The 20,142-nt window shown below is 41.6% G+C and overlaps 1 protein-coding gene across 2 annotated transcripts in view; it reads right to left on the bottom strand.

The window, feature by feature from the left end:
* WNT7A (Wnt family member 7A) overlaps positions 1 to 20,142 on the bottom strand; it is a 68,041-nt gene that overhangs the window by 25,804 nt on the left and 22,095 nt on the right. For both annotated transcript variants that reach the window (XM_070738543.1, XM_070738544.1), the window contains exon 3: positions 5,590 to 5,861. In XM_070738543.1, coding sequence (XP_070594644.1) covers positions 5,590 to 5,861 — 272 coding nt within the window. The remainder of the gene's footprint in view (positions 1 to 5,589; positions 5,862 to 20,142) is intronic.

The raw sequence follows: 20,142 nt of genomic DNA, 5'->3' as shown, positions 1-20,142 counted from the left end.
GGCAAGCTGGGCACAGTGCCAAAGGATCTCAGTGGACATTTGAAAACCATCGGAATTGACAAAATCTCCATCTGTCAATTGCAAAAGGCAGCTTTACTGGGATCGGCAAATATAATTCGCTGCTATATCACACAGTCCTAGGTGCTTGGGAAGTGCCCGACTGGTGATGAAATACGAAATCCAGCATAGTGATCTCGTTTGCTGTGTTGTATTGACATAATAATAATAATAATAATAATAATAATAATAATAATAATAATAATAATAATAATTTAGATTTGCATGCTGTCCCTCTCCGCAGAAAAAAATCTAAAAGTAGATTGCAGCCCATATGTTACATAGTATGCAATATACATGAATTTAGAATAAATGAACACAGGAAGGTCAGTTGGAAATGGCATCTCCAAAATTATAAATTTTGCTAATCACATTTCATTTAAATGGCAAGGAGATTTTAAAAAGCCCTTCTCTATATGTCCAGTTTCCTACTGGGATGCCATTGGGAAGTAGATACAGGATGTAATTCCTCACTTTCTCAGCATTTGACATTGAGAAGCGTATTTCCTAAAAGTAATATATTGGTATCATGACTGATTGTCATTGCGTCTCATTGCCCATGAAAACAACCATTACTATACCCATTCATAACATTGGCTATTGATAGTAAAAGAAATGCATTCATAATATTAGGTGCAGTCTTTTTTTGGTTTCTGTGCTTTGCTTTAATTTTTGTCCTTGAAAGTTGTGTCTGAAGATCCTAATTCCATCTCAGGCCATCTCCATTCAGTTTGATATCTTTCCCAGATAAGGGCAGAAAAACATCACAAAAAGAATACAAATTATTAAAGATGACACAAAGACCTAAATAAAGGTCTTTCAGCTTCCTGGGATGTCCCCGAGGTGCTATGTTCAAAATTTGTTAAACAGGAATAATTATCATCATTATTTAGCATAATTAATTATCATCAAGATCACTGTTTAACAAAACCTAAGCTTTGTGTATGATAACAGAGACCAGGTGGATGTTCCCATGTGGGAAGACATCAAAAGTAAAAATAATATCAACAAAGTTTCTTCCAACATGTTAAAAACAAGAAAAAAGTCAAGGAAACAATTGGTTCTTTGCTGGGAGAAAGTGACAAGGAGGTGACAAGCAACAGGGAGAAAACAGTACTTAACTTGTTTTTTGCATCTGTCTTTATATAAAGGGAAAAAACAGTCCAACCTATCAAAAACAGCACCATAAAAATTGATTAGGAACACAAGTTAAACTATGGAAGAAAATAGTATGGGACACCTGTCTACCCTAGATGAGTTCAAATGACCAGGACCAGATGGATTATACCCCAAGGTTCTGAAGGAATTGGCAGATGAGATCTCAGAACCATTGAGTTAAATCTTTCAAAGATCCTAGATCACCGGGGAACTGCCAGAGCTGATGTAGTTTCTATTTTTTTAAATGGAAGGGGAAAATAGATCCAAAAAACCACAGACTTATCAGCCTGAACTGAATACCAGGGAAGATTCTGGAAAAGATAATCAACCAATGAATCAGTGAATACCTAGAAGCAAACAAAGTAATAACCAAAAGCCAACATGGGTTTGTCAGAAACAGATCATGCCAGACTAGGTGAAATCACATCAGATACCTGTGCAATTAGCACAGGAGCCTCCAATGTGCTCTCTCCACTTCTGTTCTCTCTATACACCAATGACTACATCTCAAAAGTTCCCTCTATTAAAAGTACTGAATTTGCAGATGATAAAACAGTGATTAGTCTAATTCAAGACAATGATGAATCTGCATACAAATGGGAGGTTGAACAACTAGCCTTGTGGTACAACCAGAACAATCTTGAACTAAATACACTCAAACCTGTAGAAATGGTGGTGAATTTTAGCAGAATCCCTCCTATACTACCATCTCTAACAATACTAGACAACATAATATCAACAGTACAGACCTTCACGTTTCAAGATTCTATAATATCATGGTGGTGAACCTATGGCATACATGCTGGAAATTCTGTAATAATAATAATAATAATGATTTATTAGATTTGTATGCCGCCCCTCTCCGAAGACTCAGGACGGCTCACAACAATAATAATAACAATGTTACAATGTAAACAAATCTAATATTAAAAAACATCTTAAAAAACCATCATTTAAAAACCATGCAACACACGCATACCATACATAAAAATATAAAAGCCTGGGGGAGGTGTCTCAATTCCCCCATGCCTGGCGATACAGTTGGGTCTTAAGTAATTTGCGAAAGACAAGGAGGGTGGAGGCAGTTCTAATCTCTGTGGGGAGTTGATTCCAGAGGTCCGGGACTGCCACAGAGAAGGCTCTTCCCAATACAAATGCCATTGTTTAGTCGATGGGACTCGGAGAAGGCCAACTTTGTGGGACCTTATCGGCCGCTGGAATTCGTGCGGCAGAAGGCGCATGTAGAGCCATTTCTCCAGGCATGTGAGCCATTGCCCATTGATCTTCTGGGTTCCAGCACATTGGCCAGCTGGTCTCCAAGTGCACAGGAGTGCCAGAAACCGGAAGAGTACCTGCCTAGTGTGCATATGCTCACCAGGAAGATGATCTTCCGGGTTTTGGCATGTGCACCAGCCAGTTGGTGTTTGTGAGTGCAGGGGAGCCAGAAACCAGAAGACCAGGTGCATGATCCCATTTCAGCACTAAGTGCCAAAAAGGTTTACCAACACTGTTCTATTATAACGCAAGACTTAAAATGGACACTTAACATCAAAAATGTCATTTAAAAAGCACAACAAAGAATGTTCTTTCTGCACAAACTCAGAAAGCTCAAACTGCCCAAGGAGCCACTGATACAGTTCTACATTCTACATTGAGTCTGTCATCTGCACCTCTATAACTGTCTGGTTTGGTGCTGCAACCCAACAGGACCGACACAGACTTCAACAGATAATTGGAACTGCAGAATAAACAGTTGCGACTAACCTGCCTTCCGTTGAGGACCTGTATACTGCATGAATCAAAAAGAGGGCTGTAAAATATTTACAGACCCCTCACATCCTGGACATAAATTGTTTCAACTCCTACCCTAAAAACAACACTATAGAGCACTGCACACCAGAACAACTAGGCACAAGAACAGTTTTCCCCCAAACACCATCGTTCTGTTAAACAACTAATTCCCACAACACTTTCAAATTATTTATTAAGACTGTATTACTATCATTCTTCTCATCCTTCCTAGTATCTCTTCCCATTTATGAATATAACCATGTTGGTTGTATCTTTACAATATATATTGTTTTATTTATTTCCTACTACAATTTGATTGTTTATGACTATCACTTAAGTGTTGTATATTATGATTCTTGATAAATGTACACTGAGAGCATATGCACCAAAGACAAATTCCTTGTGTGTTCAATCACACTTGTCCAATAAAGAATTCCAATCTGTTCTGTTCTGTTCTATTATTGCATTCTTTGACAAAGTGACAAAATTAGTGGACCAGAGGAAAGCTGTCAATATAAGCTACTTGGACTTCAGTGGGGCATTTGATAAAGTAGACCATAACCTATTATTAAATAAAATAGAAAAATATGGATTAGACAGCAACACCATCAGATGGATTCGTAACTGGCTGACCAACCACATTCAACGTATAGTCCTCAATGGAACTGCATCTATATGAAGGGAGGTAAGCAGTGGGGTACCCCAAGGCTCTGTTTTAGGCCCAGTCAGTACTCTTCAACATCTTCATCAATGACTTGGACGAGGGGATAGATGGGGAATTTATCAAATTGGCAGATGACACCAACTGGCAGGAATAGACAACACTCCAGAGGATAGGCTCAAGATACAGAAGGATCTTGGCAGACTTGAACATGATACCACTTTATAATGCTTTGGTAAGGCCACACTTGGAATATTTGTTTGTTTGTTTGTTTGTTTGTTTGTTTGTTTGTTTGTTTGTTAATACTACAGAGAAATACCAATGTGGCTTTCAATTAGGGAAGTGTTGACATACACAAAATTGATGAATATACAAAATATTATTAGATACAAAGATATTTAATAGAAAAAGGAGAATGGAAACAAAAAAAGATTTACAAAAACAAGGAATTGAGTTAGATTGGCATAATACAATTAAGGCATAAGGACAATTTTAAAACACTTAGACTAAAAGATAAAGAAAAATAAACAGGAATCGTTTTATTACAAGACATGGGAAAGATTTTATGAATGGTTGGGAAAAAATATGAATGAATAGAAGGGAAATAAGAATGAAAGAGAAACCTAGATGACACATTTGAAATGGAAGAGGGGAGGAGAAGGGAAATATAGAAAAAATATATTAGACAAATATACATTGAAAATGGAATATATTAATAAGTGAAAAATATGAAAGAAATAGTAAAGAAAAAATCTCGCATGGGCGCGCGCACCTGCCCATCGGTCTTCTGGACCTGCGCACAGAATCGCACTGGTAGCGCTGTCAATGAGGAACCCTTGCCTGCTAAGCAGAGATTGGATTAGAAGACCCCCAAGGTCCCTTCCAACTCTGTTATTCTATTATACATTACTGCCACACTTCCAAGAAACAAGAACTGTGGTGTCGCAGTGGCTGCAGAATTGCAGGCTAACTCATCTTACTGCCAGGGGTTCGATCCTCAGTGGCTCACAGTTGACTCAGACTTCCATCTTTCCAAAGTCAGTAAAATGAGGACCCACATTGTTGGGGGCAGTGTCCCGACTCTGTTAGAGGGCTGTGAAGCGGTATATAAGTCTAAGTGCTATTGCTATTACTAACAGGTCATGTGACAGAAATGAAACATTTCTGGAGAACTATTCTGACCAAATATCAAATTATGAAATTATTCTGGGGATTCTTATTTTGTAAACGGAAACTATTTTGCATATACAGTAAACGTTTTTTTCAGTCCCATCTTGCCAATTGTATATGTTGTGAGCCGCCCTGAATCCTCAGAAAAGGGAGGCATATAAATCTAATAAATAAATAAATTTTACAGTTATTTATATAGAATGAGAAAAATACATTCTAACCATGAGATCTATTCCCTGCATTGAGTTCAGTAGTGGGTTCTGAATTAGTTTACTACTGTTTTGCATGCGGGTGAGCAGAATCTCCGGCTGCCACTGCTACCTGTTCTAAGAACCGGTCCAAACTGGGAGCAACCGAGCATTGATTGAATTGTTCCAAACAGAATTATTATTCAAAAGCAACAGGTTGGTACTAAGTTTTTATCTTACCATTCTTACACATATTTTATTTTACACATATTCATGAGTAACAAGTAAGTAAAGAAAAAGATCCGATCACTAAGCTACATGCATGATTAATGTCAAAATATTGTTTCATTATTAATATGTTTTTCTTGTCGCTTCCTATTATATTATTGTGATACATAAACCCTGATACAAATAATTTCCTGAAAGTCAGTTCCGTTGATATGATAATTTCCTGAAAGTCAGTTTCTTGTTAAATGGGAAGTGACATTACCTTCAAAGCACAAGCACATACATTATACAAAATAGTTTGCTCGGCCACATTAGGATCTTAGCAAAGGTGCCTACCTTCCGCCCAGCCTCATTGTTGTGCAAATTCATGAGAGTCCTTGCATTCTGCTTAATCTCCCTTGCATCCACAAACACTTTGGAGAATCCTATTCCATATCGGATGTCTGCAGAGCAGCCTCCCCATTTCCATCCTTCGTCTTTGTGGTACTGTCCTTGCTTTTCCTTGTCACAACCACAATTGCTCAGGTTCCCCTGGGTGCAGGCGGCAGTGATGGCATGGGCTACTCCAGCAGCAATGATGGCATAGGTGAACGCTGCTTCTCTACTACCTGAAATTAAGGATAGCATGTCTCAGAAAAAAGATAGGCTACATTTGGAAGAAGAAAAGCAAAACAGTGATAACAATAAAAACGCAGTGTGCAAGTCTATGCAATGAAAAGGCTTCAAGGCTATTATTAGACGTGCTGTAAATTTGCAGCCATAAGCATTTCTTGTCATATCCGAGCACTCTTCTTTTGTTGATGCTCAGACACACCCTGAAGAATCATGCTTTAGTAGAGATGGCATATTTTTAGCATTTCCCAAAAATATAAAATTAGTAAATGCTTCATAATACAAAGCAAGGTTGCTTTTTTTTTTTTTTAGTTTGCAACCTGTAGTTAAATGGGCTTTTTTAAATACTCAGCTGGAGCACTTTAGATCAGAGAAATGTTGCACCATGTGACTTAACAATGTACAGGGCATTTTAGACTCAACAAAATAATAGGAATGTCATCCCCCACAGAAAGGCAGAAGCAATAGGCAAACTTTATTACACTTACTACAGTAATTATTTGCTGTAACTGACACAAACATAACAATTGGAAAATGACATCTCCAAAGTACATGGCATACATATTGTACAGATACGCCCTCGACTTACGACCACAATTGAGACCACAATGTAGGTTGTTAGGTGAGGATTTGTTAAGTGAATTTTGCCCCATTTTACAATGTCTTACCACACCTGTTAAGTGAATCGGTGCAGTTGATAAGTTAGAAACCTGGTTGTTAAGTGAATCTGGTTCCCCAATTACTTTGCTTGCCAAGAACTTTGCAAAAAGTAATTACATGGTCCTGGGAGGCTGCAATGGTTATAAGTATGAGCCCGTTGCCTAGCATCTGGATCTTGATCACATGACCCTGGGGATGCTACAAAGATCGTAACTGTGAGAAAGAGTCATAAGTCACTTTTTTTCAGTGTTGTTGTAACTCTGAATGGTCACTAAAGGAACAGTTGTAAGTGAAAGACTACCTGTATTTATAGTCAAAGGGCTTTTCCTAAAGTGGTACCTCAAGATACGAACCCCTCGTCTTACGAACAACTCGTGATACGAACCCGGGGTTCAGAAAAATTTTGCCTCTTCTTACGAACTTTTTTCGAGTTACGAACCGGCGTTCGGAGACTGCTGGGAAGCCGCGCGGCTGTTTTAAAAGGTGACAGCCGGGCGGCGGGGCTTCCCAGCAGCCTCCCGAACGCCAGTTCATAACTCGAAAAAAGTTCATAAGAAGAGGCAAAATTTTTCTGAACCCCGGGTTTGATTCGGGAGGTTGCTGGGAAGCCCCCCAGCCCGGCTATCACCTTTTAAAACAGCCGCGCGGCTTCCCAGCAGTCTCCGAACGCCAAACGCGGAAGTTTGAGTTTGGCGTTCGGCTTTGGGAAGCTGCTGGGAAGCCGCGGGGCTGTTTTAAAAGGTGACAGCCGGCCTGGGGGGCTTCCCAGCAACCTCCCGAACCCCGAACTTTTGCCAAACTTCCGGGTTCGGGGTTCGGGAGGTTGCTGGGAAGCCCCCCAGGCCGGCTGTCACCTTTTAAAACAGCCGTGCGGCTTCCCAGCAGTCGTCGAATGCCGAACGCGGAAGTTCGGGTTTGGCGTTTGGCTTCGGGAAGCTGCTGGGAAGCCGCGGGGCTGTTTTAAAAGATGACAGCTGGCCTGGGGGGCTTCCCAGCAACCTCCCGAACCCCGAACCTTTGCCGAACTTCCGGGTTCGGGAGGTTGCTGGGAAGCCCCCCAGGCTGGCTGTCACCTTTTAAAACAGCCCCGTGGCTTCCCAGCAGTCGCCGAACGCCAAACGTGGAAGTTCGGGTTTGGCGTTCGGTTTTGGGAAGCTGCTGGGAAGCCGCGCGGCTGTTTTAAAAGGTGACAGCCGGCCTGGGGGGCTTCCCAGCAACCTCCTGAACCCCGAACTTTTGCCGAACTTCCGGGTTCGGGGTTCGGGAGGTTGCTGGGAAGCCCCCCAGCCTGGCTGTCACCTTTTAAAATAGCCGCGCGGCTTCCCAGCAGTCGCCGAACACCGTTTTTTTGCGGGGGGGGGGTTTGGTTGCACGGATTAATTGACTTTACATTGTTTCCTATGGGAAACAATGTTTTGTCTTACAAACCTTTCGTCTTACAAACCTCCCCCTGGAACCAATTAGGTTCGTAAGACGAGGTATGACTGTACAGTGGTATCTCGTGATATGAACCCCCCATGATACAAACATTTCGAGATACGAACCCGGGGTTCGGAAATGTTTTGCCTCTTCATACGAACTTTTTTCGACTTACGAACCCACCGCAGATCACAAAATGGTGCTCCGCTGGGCGCCGCCACCTGGCTGTCACCTTTTGAAACAGCCGGGGGGCTTCTCGGAGTTCTCCCGAACCTGAACCCGAACTTTTGCCGAACTTTTCAGGTTTGGGTTCGGGAGGCCACCAAGAAGTGCTGCTGCCTGCCTGTCACCTTCTGAAACAGCCGGGGGGCTTCTCGGCGTTCTCCCGAATACCGAACCCAGAAGTTCAGCAAAAGTTCGGGTTCAGGTTCAGGTTCCAGAGGCCGCTGAGAAGTGCCCGCACTGTTTCAGAAGGCTACAGCTGGATGGCGGCGCCCAGCAGAGCGCCGTTTTTATTTATTTTATTTATTTATTACTTAGATTTGTATGCCGCCCCTCTCCGAAGACTCGGGGCGGCTCACAACACGTGGAAACAAATCATAAATAATCTGACAATTTAAAATATTAAAGATTTTTAAAAGACCCCATATACTAACAGACATACACACAAGCATACCATATATAAATTAAACATGCCCAGGGGAAGATGTTTCAGTTCCCCCATGCCTGACGGCAAAGGTGGGTTTTAAGGAGTTTACGGAAGGCAGGAAGAGTAGGGGCAGTTCTAATCTCCGGGGGGAGTTGGTTCCAGAGGGCCGGTGCCGCCACAGAGAAGGCTCTTCCCCTGGGGCCCGCCAACCGACATTGTTTAGTTGACGGGACCCGGAGAAGGCCCACTCTGTGGGATCTAATCGGTCGCTGGGATTCGTGCGGCAGGAGGCGGTCTCAGAGATATTCTGGTCCAATGCCATGAAGGGCTTTAAAGGTCATAACCAACACTTTGAATTGTGACCGGAAACTGATCGGCAGCCAATGCAGACTGCGGAGTGATGGTGAAACATGGGCATACCTAGGTAAGCCCATGACTGCTCTCGCAGCTGCATTCTGCACGATCTGAAGTTTCCGAACACTTTTCAAAGGTAGCCCCATGTAGAGAGCATTACAGTAGTCGAACCTCGAGGTGATGAGGGCATGGGTGACTGTGAGCAATGAGTCCCGGTCCAGATAGGGCCGCAACTGGTGCACCAGGCGAACCTGGGCAAACGTCCCCCTCGCCACAGCTGAGAGATGTTTTTCTAATGTGAGCTGTGGATCGAGGAGGACGCCCAAGTTGCGGACCCTCTCTGAGGGGATCAATAATTCCCCCCCCCCAGGGTGATGGACGGACAGATGGAGTTGTCCTTGGGAGGCAAAACCCACAGCCACTCCGTCTTATCCGGGTTGAGCTTGAGTCTGTTGACACCCATCCAGGCCCCAACAGCCTCCAGGCACCAGCACATCACTTCCACCACTTCGTTGACTGGGCATGGGGTGGAGATGTAAAGCTGGGTATCATCCGCATATTGATGATACCTCACCCCATGTCCTTGGATGATCTCGCCCAGTGGGGTTTTCGGCCGATCTGGAGGCTGAAACGGAGGTGGGGAATCCCAAAAGGGAATTCCATGGGTGGAGCTTTGACATCACGAAGACGTCCTTCTTGGAAGGCCACGTTTTAAATTGTGACAGCTGGGCGGCGGCAGCAAGCAGAGCGCCATTTTGTGATTTGTTTTCCCTTGCACGCATTAATCGCTTTTACATTGTTTCCTATGGGAAACATTGTTTCATGTTACGAACTTTTCGCCTTACGAACCTCCTTCCGGAACCAATTAGGTTCGTAAGACGAGGTATTACTGTAGTTGTTGAACTACGCAAACTCTAATATCTATAATATGTCATAAAATAACGTATAGCTGGTATCAGGTGGGGGGTTACCATTCCCACTGCTACTGGTGTGCTGCCTGTGCAGCTCCACAGCTCCAGCATGCATCCAAATGAGATTTTGTTTCTGAGCATGTGGAAGCAAAATCTCGCAAGGGGACATGCGCATATGTGAGATTTCAGAGGTTTTTTGCTTCTGCATATGTGCAAAAAAAATGCTGAAATCTCGCATATGTGTGCACATGCACAGAAGCAAAATCTCACTTGGATGCATGGGCACGCACTCCAGAGATTCAGAGATGCGCGTGCAGCTCAACTTTCACTACCGGCATGATGGCGTCGATTGTACCAATAGGAATCCGCTACTGGCTGGTACCCTTCATTGATGAAGACGAAACACAAAGAACTATGGCATGTAGCTTTTTAAGACTGCATTAAACACCACATAAGTTTTAGAATCTGGGGAGTCTTCTGCAAGTTCCATTAATGGGTGACATGTTCCTCTGTGTTTTTAAACAACAAACTGCAGAAAGTTTGCAATCTGTCCTTGCCCAATTAAGGAGAGAGAGAGAGAGAGATAAGCTAACACCATGGAATTTATTTGGTCTTCTGTAGGATCTGGGAATTCTGGGTCTTTCAATCCCTATACCTCTGGAAGGGATCGTATTGGAAAGGGCAATCTCACATTCTTTATCCTTAGCAGAATTGTTCTCCATGGGTGATCTATATATTAATTTTGGCCTCTAAAAGGTTTGGTTACTGAGAATATTTGTTTCCTTATTATTTGCCACAGATAACTGGCAGTGTAATGGAGTCAAGCCTGCCATCAATAAAACCTGTTAAGAGAAACCTTTGTGGGTTTATCGTATTCCTTTTTACATTTAGTTTTTATTGCATGTGTACATAGAAAAATGTTGTGCTTTTAGACTTCTTAAATTCCTAAGAAACATAAAACTATCCAAGGAGTATCTCTGACATAAGCATAATTTAAGTATGATTTAGATTAGACTAAGGGAACAAGCTGTATGTATGCTTTTTTTATTGGCATATTTCATCTCAGGAGGATGTTTCACAGACTTTGCACGTGATTTAGGAGAAGGTGAACATCTTACTATTTACATGGGTTTTGATGTTAACTCATTCATCACGACAAAGATAAATATCAATATTGTGCTATTTGGGAAAACATAATACTCAGAAGGAGATTGATCCTTTAAAAATAAAACTAGGAACCCTTAATTTTTCTTGTCTGTCTATACCATTTGAAGAAGGTCTATCTTTATGGTTGTTATTGGTCAACACAACTTGATGGCACTTAATAAAAACCAGGAATCTTCCCACCAATGTCCTGAACATCATCTCTGAAAGGCCAAATATACTGGTTCTCTTCCATATTCAGCATTTATACACTTTTTTATTTATTTTCTAACATTATTTCGTGTGTGTGTGTAGAAAGAGGGAAGGAGGGAGGGAGTGCTTGGTGTAGTGGGTTAAGGCAGCGTTTCCCAACCGGTGTGCCGCGGCACAGTAGTGTGCCGCGAGACACTGCCAGGTGTGCCGCAGAGCTACGGAAGCTCCAGCTGGGCGGGGCGCTGCCGGTGCCGACCTGGAGCGCCCGCTCGCAGCTGTCCCCCGGCTCCTGCCCGATGCCGCGGTTTCCGGCGCTCTCCTGCTGAGCCCCAAAGAAGGAAGGCAGGAAGAAGAAGGAGAGCTTCGTTCCTCGCGCCTTTTCCCCGCCTTCCTTCTTTGGGGCCCAGCAGGAGAGCGCCGGAAACCACGACATCGGGCAGGAGAGGACAGGAGAGAGCGCGGGCCGGGCGGGGGCGCAGAGGCGGGCCGGGGCTGGGGAGCGCGCGGGGGTTGCCCTTTTGGTTTGCGGCTGCAAGCGCGGCTCCCCGAGGCAGGCGGGCAGGCAGCTTCCCTCCCTGCGCCTTTCCCAGCTGCAGCCGCAACCCCCCCCCGGTCCCCCCGCCAGTGCCCTCCCGCCGGGCCCTGGCGTCGGCGGCAAGTGTCCTTTGGGGCCCGGCGGGAGGGCACTGGCGGGGGGAGCGGGGTGGTGGTGGCTGCAGCGGCCGCAGGCATTCGCGGGGAGATGGCGGCGGCAAGAGGGAGCTCCAGGCGGCGGGAGCTCTCTCTCTCTCTCTCTCTCTCAGCTGACTGCAAGTGGGAGCCCTGACGGTGGCGATTGGACGTGCTGCTGGACGCCGTACTGCTGGCGCTGCGGGCTTGGCATATACGGCGTCCAACAGCACGTCCAGCTGCCGTCAGGGCTCCCGCTTGCAGTCAGCTGAGAGAGAGAGAAAGAAAGAGAGACATATAAGAGAGGCAGAGAGAGAGGCAGCAAGAGAGGCAGAGAAAGAGACAGAGAGAGAAAGAGAGGCAGCAAGAGAGGCAGAGAAAGAGAGACATAGCAAGAGAGGCAGAGAGAGAGAGAAAGAAAGAGAGACATAGCAAGAGAGGCAGAGAGAGAGAGAGAAAGAAAGAGAGACATAGCAAGAGAGAAAGAGAGACATAGCAAGAGAGGCAGAGAGAGAAAGAGAAAGAAAGAGACATAGCAAGAGAGGCAGAGAGAGAAAGAGAAAGAAAGAGAGACATAGCAAGAGAGAAAGAGAGACATAGCAAGAGAGGCAGAGAGAGAAAGAGAAAGAAAGAGAGACATAGCAAGAGAGGCAGAGAGAGAAAGAAAAAGAAAGAGAGACATAGCAAGAGAGAAAGAGAGACATAGCAAGAGAGGCGGAGAGATAGCAAGAGAGGCAAAGAAAGAGACATATAGCAAGAGACAGTGAAAGAGAGAGAGAAAAAAGCAAGAAAGAGATAGCAAGGGAGACAGAGAGAGAGCAAGGGAGAGAGAAAGACAGAGGAAGGGAAGGAGGGAGAGAGAAAGAGAGCAAAAAAGAGAGGAAGAAAGAAAGAAAAAGGGATGGAGAGAGAGAAAGAAGGGAAGGAAGGAAAAGAGAGAAAGAGGGAGAAATAGAGCGAAAGGGAGGAAGAGAGAGGGTTTTTTTGTCCAAACTTTTCTTTAGCCCACCCCCCACCCCCCACCCCCCCTTTCAATGTTCCCCAGGATTTTGAAAATATGAATAATGTGCCGCGGCTCAAAAAAGGTTGGGAAACACTGGGTTAAGTCATCAGGCGAGAAAACAGAAGACTGTGATTTCTAATCTCAAGGTTGCCACAAGAGACTGTGATTTCTAATCTTAGGCCACCAAACCCCTACAAAAGAGACAATGGCAAACCACAGTTAAAGAAACTGTTATGTCAAATTAAAAAAGATTTAGAAATATGGAATAATTTACAATTAACATTACTTGGAAGAATCTCTACAATAAAAATGAACATTCTTTCCAAAGTACTGTTTCTATTTCAGGTAATTCCAATTAACCTGGGAGAATTTTTTTTTAAAGAATTGAGTAAGATTACAAAAAAAATTTATATGGCAAGGGAAAAAACCAAGAATAAAACAAAGTGCATTAGAAGATTTTAAGGTGAGGGGTGGGCTTGCCCTTCCAAACTGAAAGTTATATTATCAAGCAGCAGCCTTATCTTGGATAAAAGAATGGTTAACTCTGGAAAATAGAAGACTATTAAATCTTAAAAGACACGATTTAATGTTAGGATGGCATGCCTTTATTTGGTATGATAAGTATAAACAACATTCCTATTTTAAAAGACATACAATCAGAAAGGTCTTATTAAATAAATGGAATGCAATAAGGAAAAATCATTTCTTAGTAATGCCAGAATGGATTTCTCCAATAGAAGCTATATGCCCCCCAAATTTATTACAAAAAAGTAAAATTTTGAAGTATAGGAATGCATTAGATAACCAACTGAAACTAAAAACAAGACAAGAGTTACAATAGGCTGGGGTAGTAACCGATTGGTGGCAGTATGCGCAGATCAAATCCAGATTCCAAAAAGATGTAAGAACATATATATTTAAGAAAGACAATAATATACTAGGGAAAATATTAATCAAAAATCAAGGAAAATTTATTGGGAAGATATATAAATACTTGATTAACTATAGGACGATAGGTTGGATTTTAAAAGATAATATGATAAGTTGGTGTAAAAATTTAGGAAAAGAAATAGATCTAGATACATGGGAAAAGGTCTGGACATACAACTGGAAAATAACCAAATCAGTTTCTTTTAAAGAAAATCAAATAAAGATGTTCTATAGATGGCATTTGCCACCAAATAGAATTTCAAAGATGTTCCCAAATGCATCCCCTAATTGTTTGAAATGCAAAAAAGAAATCGGTACATATTTCCACTTATGGTGGATATGTCCGAAAGCAAAGAATTATTGGAACAAGGTGGAAAGATGGCTAAGAGAAATAACAGAACAAGAAATTAAGAAGACTCCAGAATTTTTTTTGGTAGGTATTACAAATGATAAATATAAAAAGTAAATATACTATTTAATAATTCATATTTTAGTAGCTGCAAGGATTGTTTTTGCACAAAAATGGAAAGTTATTGAAATCCCCAAGGACGATGAGGTTTTTAGTAAGATTATGGAATGCGCAGAATTAGATTATGATGATGAGGCGGTTGAATAATCAAGTGGAAACAGAATTTTATAAAACTTGGCAAAAGATTTATTGTTGGTGGAATAAAAGGAATGTTTCACGATGTTGAAGTATAGAGTTTAATAGTTAAATTTATTAGATATAGAATAGATTATATAAAGAAATTTTATAGAAATGTTTACTTTTCTGAATTGATCTAAATTATAATTAACTTTTCCTTTCTGTATTAAGATAACTTCAATACTGAGGGGAGCAATTGTAGCTCCTTTTTATGTTATGTGTTATATTGTCTGTCTTGTTATGTCTTATTATTTTGAAAACAATAAAAATATTTTTTTTTTAAAGAAAAACTTTTTGCCAAGAAAATGGCAGTTTTCAAGCATCAGACACAACTATACTGAATATATCTAAACTCTTGATGTAAGACGTATTCCTTTTCCAACCTTTCTTGTTCCATGTTCTCCGCATCTGCCCAATTTTGGTGCATCTTTCCATAACTTGCATCCCCTTTCAAAAGAATTTCAGCCAGTGTGGCCAGAAATCGTATCCATGTTCCATCCCTCTTTAACAATTATTGTAATTCTGACTGATTTTCCACATCACAACCAAATTCCCTGTATCGTGACAATATAGATACAGTAGGTTGCCAAGGACAGCATGGGTGGAAGGAAAATCTGTTACTAAATTCTTAAAGATCTGCAACTGATCAACAAAATGGCTCCTCTCCTGTCTTCATTAGAAAGTTGAGAAAAAGACTTGGGTTACCAACAGCAGGTGTTTGTGTAGAAAATCTGAGGGCATTGTGCAGTGTGGATGCTAAAAACAAATTCCTAAATTCAGAAAACAGTTTTCCCTTAGCACTGATGTCATGAAATGTGTCTATGCTGTATGAATTAACCCAGATTTCTTTGGTTTCTCTTTCTTTCTTTCTTTCTTTCTTTCTTTCTTTCTTTCTTTCTTTCTGTCTTTCTTTCTTTCTTTCTTTCTTTCCTTCCTTCCTTCTTTTTGTGGCTTTCATTTCACTATTCAATTGGATTGAAGAATTAATAGTTTGGCAATTTTCCCAGTACGTGGGCAAAATTGAGTATGTTGTTATCACTCACGATCTTTTTTAAGATATCATGTAATGCAAATATAACTATAGCTTGTTTCAACCCTCAAATAAATATATAGGACAAATTGTAGCCGACATAAATAGGTGGACAGATGGACAGACAGTTCAGTAGACAAATTTCAAGGGAAATAATAAGTTCAAACTTATTTCCCCCCCAAAAAATTTATATTTCTTGCTGCCTGACTGGGTAAGGGTTAGTTTTAGATGGATTTTAACAATGTTTCTGCAATTTTTAAAAGTACATTTGATTCCATGGTGCATTCAATTATCTTAGAAGGTACGTGACTGAACACAATAGAATTTGCCTCTGAGCATATAGGCATGGGTTAAGAATTAAATCTTCTACCCAATTATCCACTGATGATATGACCACTCTATTAACCTCATCTGACCTTTCCAAATATTCTTGTTTGTTTATTTATTTTTTCCCATCTCAGGTCATGACTTCAGTTTTTCTGTTGCCTTATACAGTCCAATTTGGTTACCAAAATTTATATCTGAAAAGCCTTGTTATATATCTGCGGTAGAAAAGAGAAAGCTGCTCACCTTTGTGAGTAAGTATTTATGGCTGCCTCCTATCAAATATAGGATGAAGTGAGACCTGAAGTTAAGAAGGCTGTGGGTTAATTAAAGGATAGTAATGAACTATTATGTATGTCAGCACAGAAGCCGTGATGGTTTTGTTGGTATTTTCACAAATCTCTGTAATACATGAATAGAGCTTTATTTGTGAAGGCTTTCAACTAACACGTGACCGATTTCAATGTTACCATTCACTCCTTTGAAATTATGACCTATGATCTATGCCTCAGTTGCTCTAGAGTTGTTTCATCTAGTGTATCAATGAATGTATCTTGCTTTAAGATTCTTATCTCTCTAATTGCACAAGGTGAAGGCGGAGGGGAAAAAAATCCTTTCAGAGATTCTCTTTGAAGACAAGTCAAGTCAAATCTTCTCGGATGAGGAACTCAAATCTAATCACAGAGTTCCCAATTGATCTGGATGATTCAGACACTTCTGCCCATGCGGAGAGACGGCTTTTAGTAAACTGACTGAATAGATTTGAGAATCCAGTTCATAAGCTAAGCTGAGCAGTGAGCAATCGCTCACTTAAAAATCATCATCAACTCAGAGTTTTTCAAACCTGCCCAGAAGCCGAGAGGGAAAGAGTGAGAGGGAAGGAGAGAGAGAGGAAGAGAGAGAAACTGATAGAAAAAAGAGAGGAAGAAAAAGAGAAAGAAAAAGAATGGGAGTAAGGAAGAGACAAAGAAAATCAAAATCTAGTTTGAAACTAGCTCAACTATTTAAGTGGCATTTTGATATTGATAGAGTTGCCCTATTATGAGCTCACTGTTATAGACACACTGTTATAGACACACTGTTATAGACACACAGTACAGTATTTTATTTTGAAATTCTCTGAGGCAAAACAGGGTGGGTTTTTATTTGTTTGTTTGTTTGTTTGTTTGTTTGTTTATTATTTTTGTGCCGCTCAGACACTATACTTTTCCGCCCCCCCCCCCCCAAAAAAAATTAGAGGGAACACTGATCCAGTTTAAGACAATTTTCAACAGCAATCTGAATCCACAAATCAAATCAATTTGCTAAATTGAAAAGACTTGTTGGGACATTTTTGTATTTAGACTTTGTCTTAGTACTGGCTACCTTCTTTGAAATTACTTTCAAGGTGCTCTCTTCTCACAGAACTGCAATATAAGACAGGGGTCCACAACCCCCAGGCCATGGTCCACTACCAGACCTTGGCCTATTTGGAACTGGGCCATGCAAATGACTGGATTGAGTGTGCGCATGCATGCACCACTCGACTTCTACAAGCAGCAAGCTGGTAGGCACCCATGCATGTGTACATCAACCCACCACTTACACAAGGGCTGTGTGCACACACACAAGTTCTTGCCATCCACAGGTGGCTTTTACCCAGTTCTGACCAGTTCACCTGAACCAGTAATGACCCGCTGGTGATGTCACAATAATGCCACAGAACCTGTTCGGCCAGTTTCAGTCCATGGGCACCGCCATGTTTTTTTTTTTAGATTTGGGGGAGGGGCTTTCTTTCTTACGCACATGTGCAGAAGCACTGTGCATGCAGACACCATCTTGTTTTTGGCTTTTCTTTAAAAAAGTAGGATGTTTTGTCACTGCACATGCACATATGCGCAAATTGTGCATGTGCCCATGAGACGCAGCTACACAGTTTGGGAGAAGGTTAACCAGTAGTGAAGTAAGTTAGAACCCATACCAGCCGCCAACCTACCATTCATGCAGCCCAATCCCATTGGGCTGCATGAGTGTATTGGGGACCGCTGGCATAAGATACCAAAGCCTAGCCAAAAAAAGAAGAACAAAGCATTCTCTAACAGAATCAGTTTTAGTGTAAAATCTTATGTGTTAAATCTATTCAAGAATGAGGCAGCATATGCTGGAAACTATTCAACGGTTTATTTGTAACACGGTTAAAGCAACGGCTCTGAAACAAGTTAATACAACAACTACAAGATGGCCGTGCCTGGCAGCTATTTATATCCTTGCTGCCAGGCTTAGCCAACCAATCCAGATTCTGTATTTTCCCACCCAAGGAATAGGGGCGGGTACCCATATCAAACTGTCCTCTAGACCATAGTTCCCTCTAAGCTGAGCAGGTGAGCAATCGCTCACTTAAAAATCATCATCAACTCAGAGTTTTCCAAACCTGCCCAGAAGCCGAGAGGGAAATTTTATTATTATTTTTGTGTCGCCCAGTCCCGAAGGGACTGCCGCTCAGACACTATACTTTTCCGCCCACCCCAAAAAAAATTTAGAGAGAACACTGCTCTAGACCCAACAATATGAGAAAAGAAAGCTGTGTGTCCTTATTCATTTGCATACCAATGACTACCACATATGAAATAGACACTCTGTGGAATATGTTTCTTTAAGAGCTTTCAGACTCACAAATTTAGCGGTGGAGTATAAGAGGAGGCTGGTTTTGTCCAACTGTTTGTACCAAATTCCTTCTTTGACATATGGTCTTTAATGGAGCCTATATAGCCTTTCAGATTCAGCTAGGAAAAAGGTACTTCAGAGCAAAGAAGGCCAATATATAACATACTGTATGCCTAAAATTCTTGACTACACTTTGTCCTGAGACCATGCAACTGTCCTTCATAGAAAGCTACTTTCGAGGCAGTTTTTTGAAGTTGCCTCTCAGCTCTAGAAGGGGACATAGCAGCTTTAAAGAATTATTCTTTGGGGCAATGTTTGCACTCTGGTATGCTCTAAAACAGCTTTTTGGAATTGACTCTCATGGGTTGCAATACCCTACTATTTATAATATTCTAAAATTCATACAATAATTACAAATATGTAATTGGTTTCATTGGTCTACAGGGCTTAAGACTAGATTACTTACAGGACCACCTTCTCCCTCATACATCCCAACAACCAATCAGATTCCACAGAGTCAGCTTCCTCCAGGTCCTATCTGCAAACAATGCTGGCTGGCGGGGCCATGGGGGAGGGCCTTCTCAGTGGTGGCTCTGGAACTCTGGAACCAACTTCCCTTGGAGATTTGCACTCTCTCTCTCTCTCTCTCTCTCTCTCTCTCTCTCTCTCTCTCTCTCTCTCTCTCTCTCTCTCTCTCTCTCTCTCTCTCTCTCTCATGGCCTCCTAAAAGTCCCTAAAAACATGGCTTTGCCCACAGGCCTGGGAGGGTCATTGAGCACCAACACTTTGCTCCAGCCTAACTGTTGAATGATTGATGGATGAATGTTTTTACCATAGGGTTTTAATTTTTGTATCTTATTTTATTGTTGTTAGCCACCCTGAGTCTGTGAGGAGATGGGGGGGCATATAAATGAAATTAAATAAATAAATAATTGTTAATTAGATTGTCTTTAAACCAATGGAGTGGTAGCGCAGTAGTTAGAATGCAGCATTGCAAGTTGATTCTGCTGACTGCAAGGGATTCCCAATGGCTCAAGGTTGACTCAGCCTTCCATCCTTTCAAGGTGGGTCAAATGAGGACCCAGATTGTTGGAGGCAATAGGCTGACTCTGTAAACTGCTTAGAGAGGGCTGTAAAACATTGTAGAGCAATGTCTAAGACGGTCTGATCCTCTCTAAAATCTTTCAGTGTCAACACCGTTCAGCCATGGACAACATAGTCAATGACAAGGGCTTATTGAACTCTAGTCCAAAACATACAGGAAGTGCCTACCCCTTAGTGGGTTAAACAGTTCTCCTTCTCTTTTTAATCTTCTTTCTTATCCTCCTGTTTAAATTTAGATTTGCTCATGAAAACTGTCCAGTTTTAAAGGACAGAAACAAGGACTTATTGGGTAAGGATCCAAAGCAATTTGCTATCCCAGAGTTATAAAAAGCTTGGTACAATATTGATTAGAAATCATATCCATGCTTCATTAAATTTGAAAAGTCTTGTGGTTTTTACTGATAATGCATGAGCTAAACATCAAAGCATTTCTTCCTTAAAATGTAAAATAAATAAAAATAGGCTAGCTTTCTTAAAACCCGGGTTTCTAATTTTAAGTTGCTATTGTATCTAACGGTGTGTGGTTATTGTTTTTAGAAAGTGTTTTAAACTCTGAAAATAAGAATGATCCATCACTGC

The sequence above is a fragment of the Erythrolamprus reginae genome, chromosome 2, assembly GCF_031021105.1.
Source record: "Erythrolamprus reginae isolate rEryReg1 chromosome 2, rEryReg1.hap1, whole genome shotgun sequence".
Classification (NCBI taxonomy): Eukaryota; Metazoa; Chordata; class Lepidosauria; order Squamata; family Dipsadidae; genus Erythrolamprus; species Erythrolamprus reginae.
This window is presented reverse-complemented; position numbering and strand designations above follow the sequence as displayed.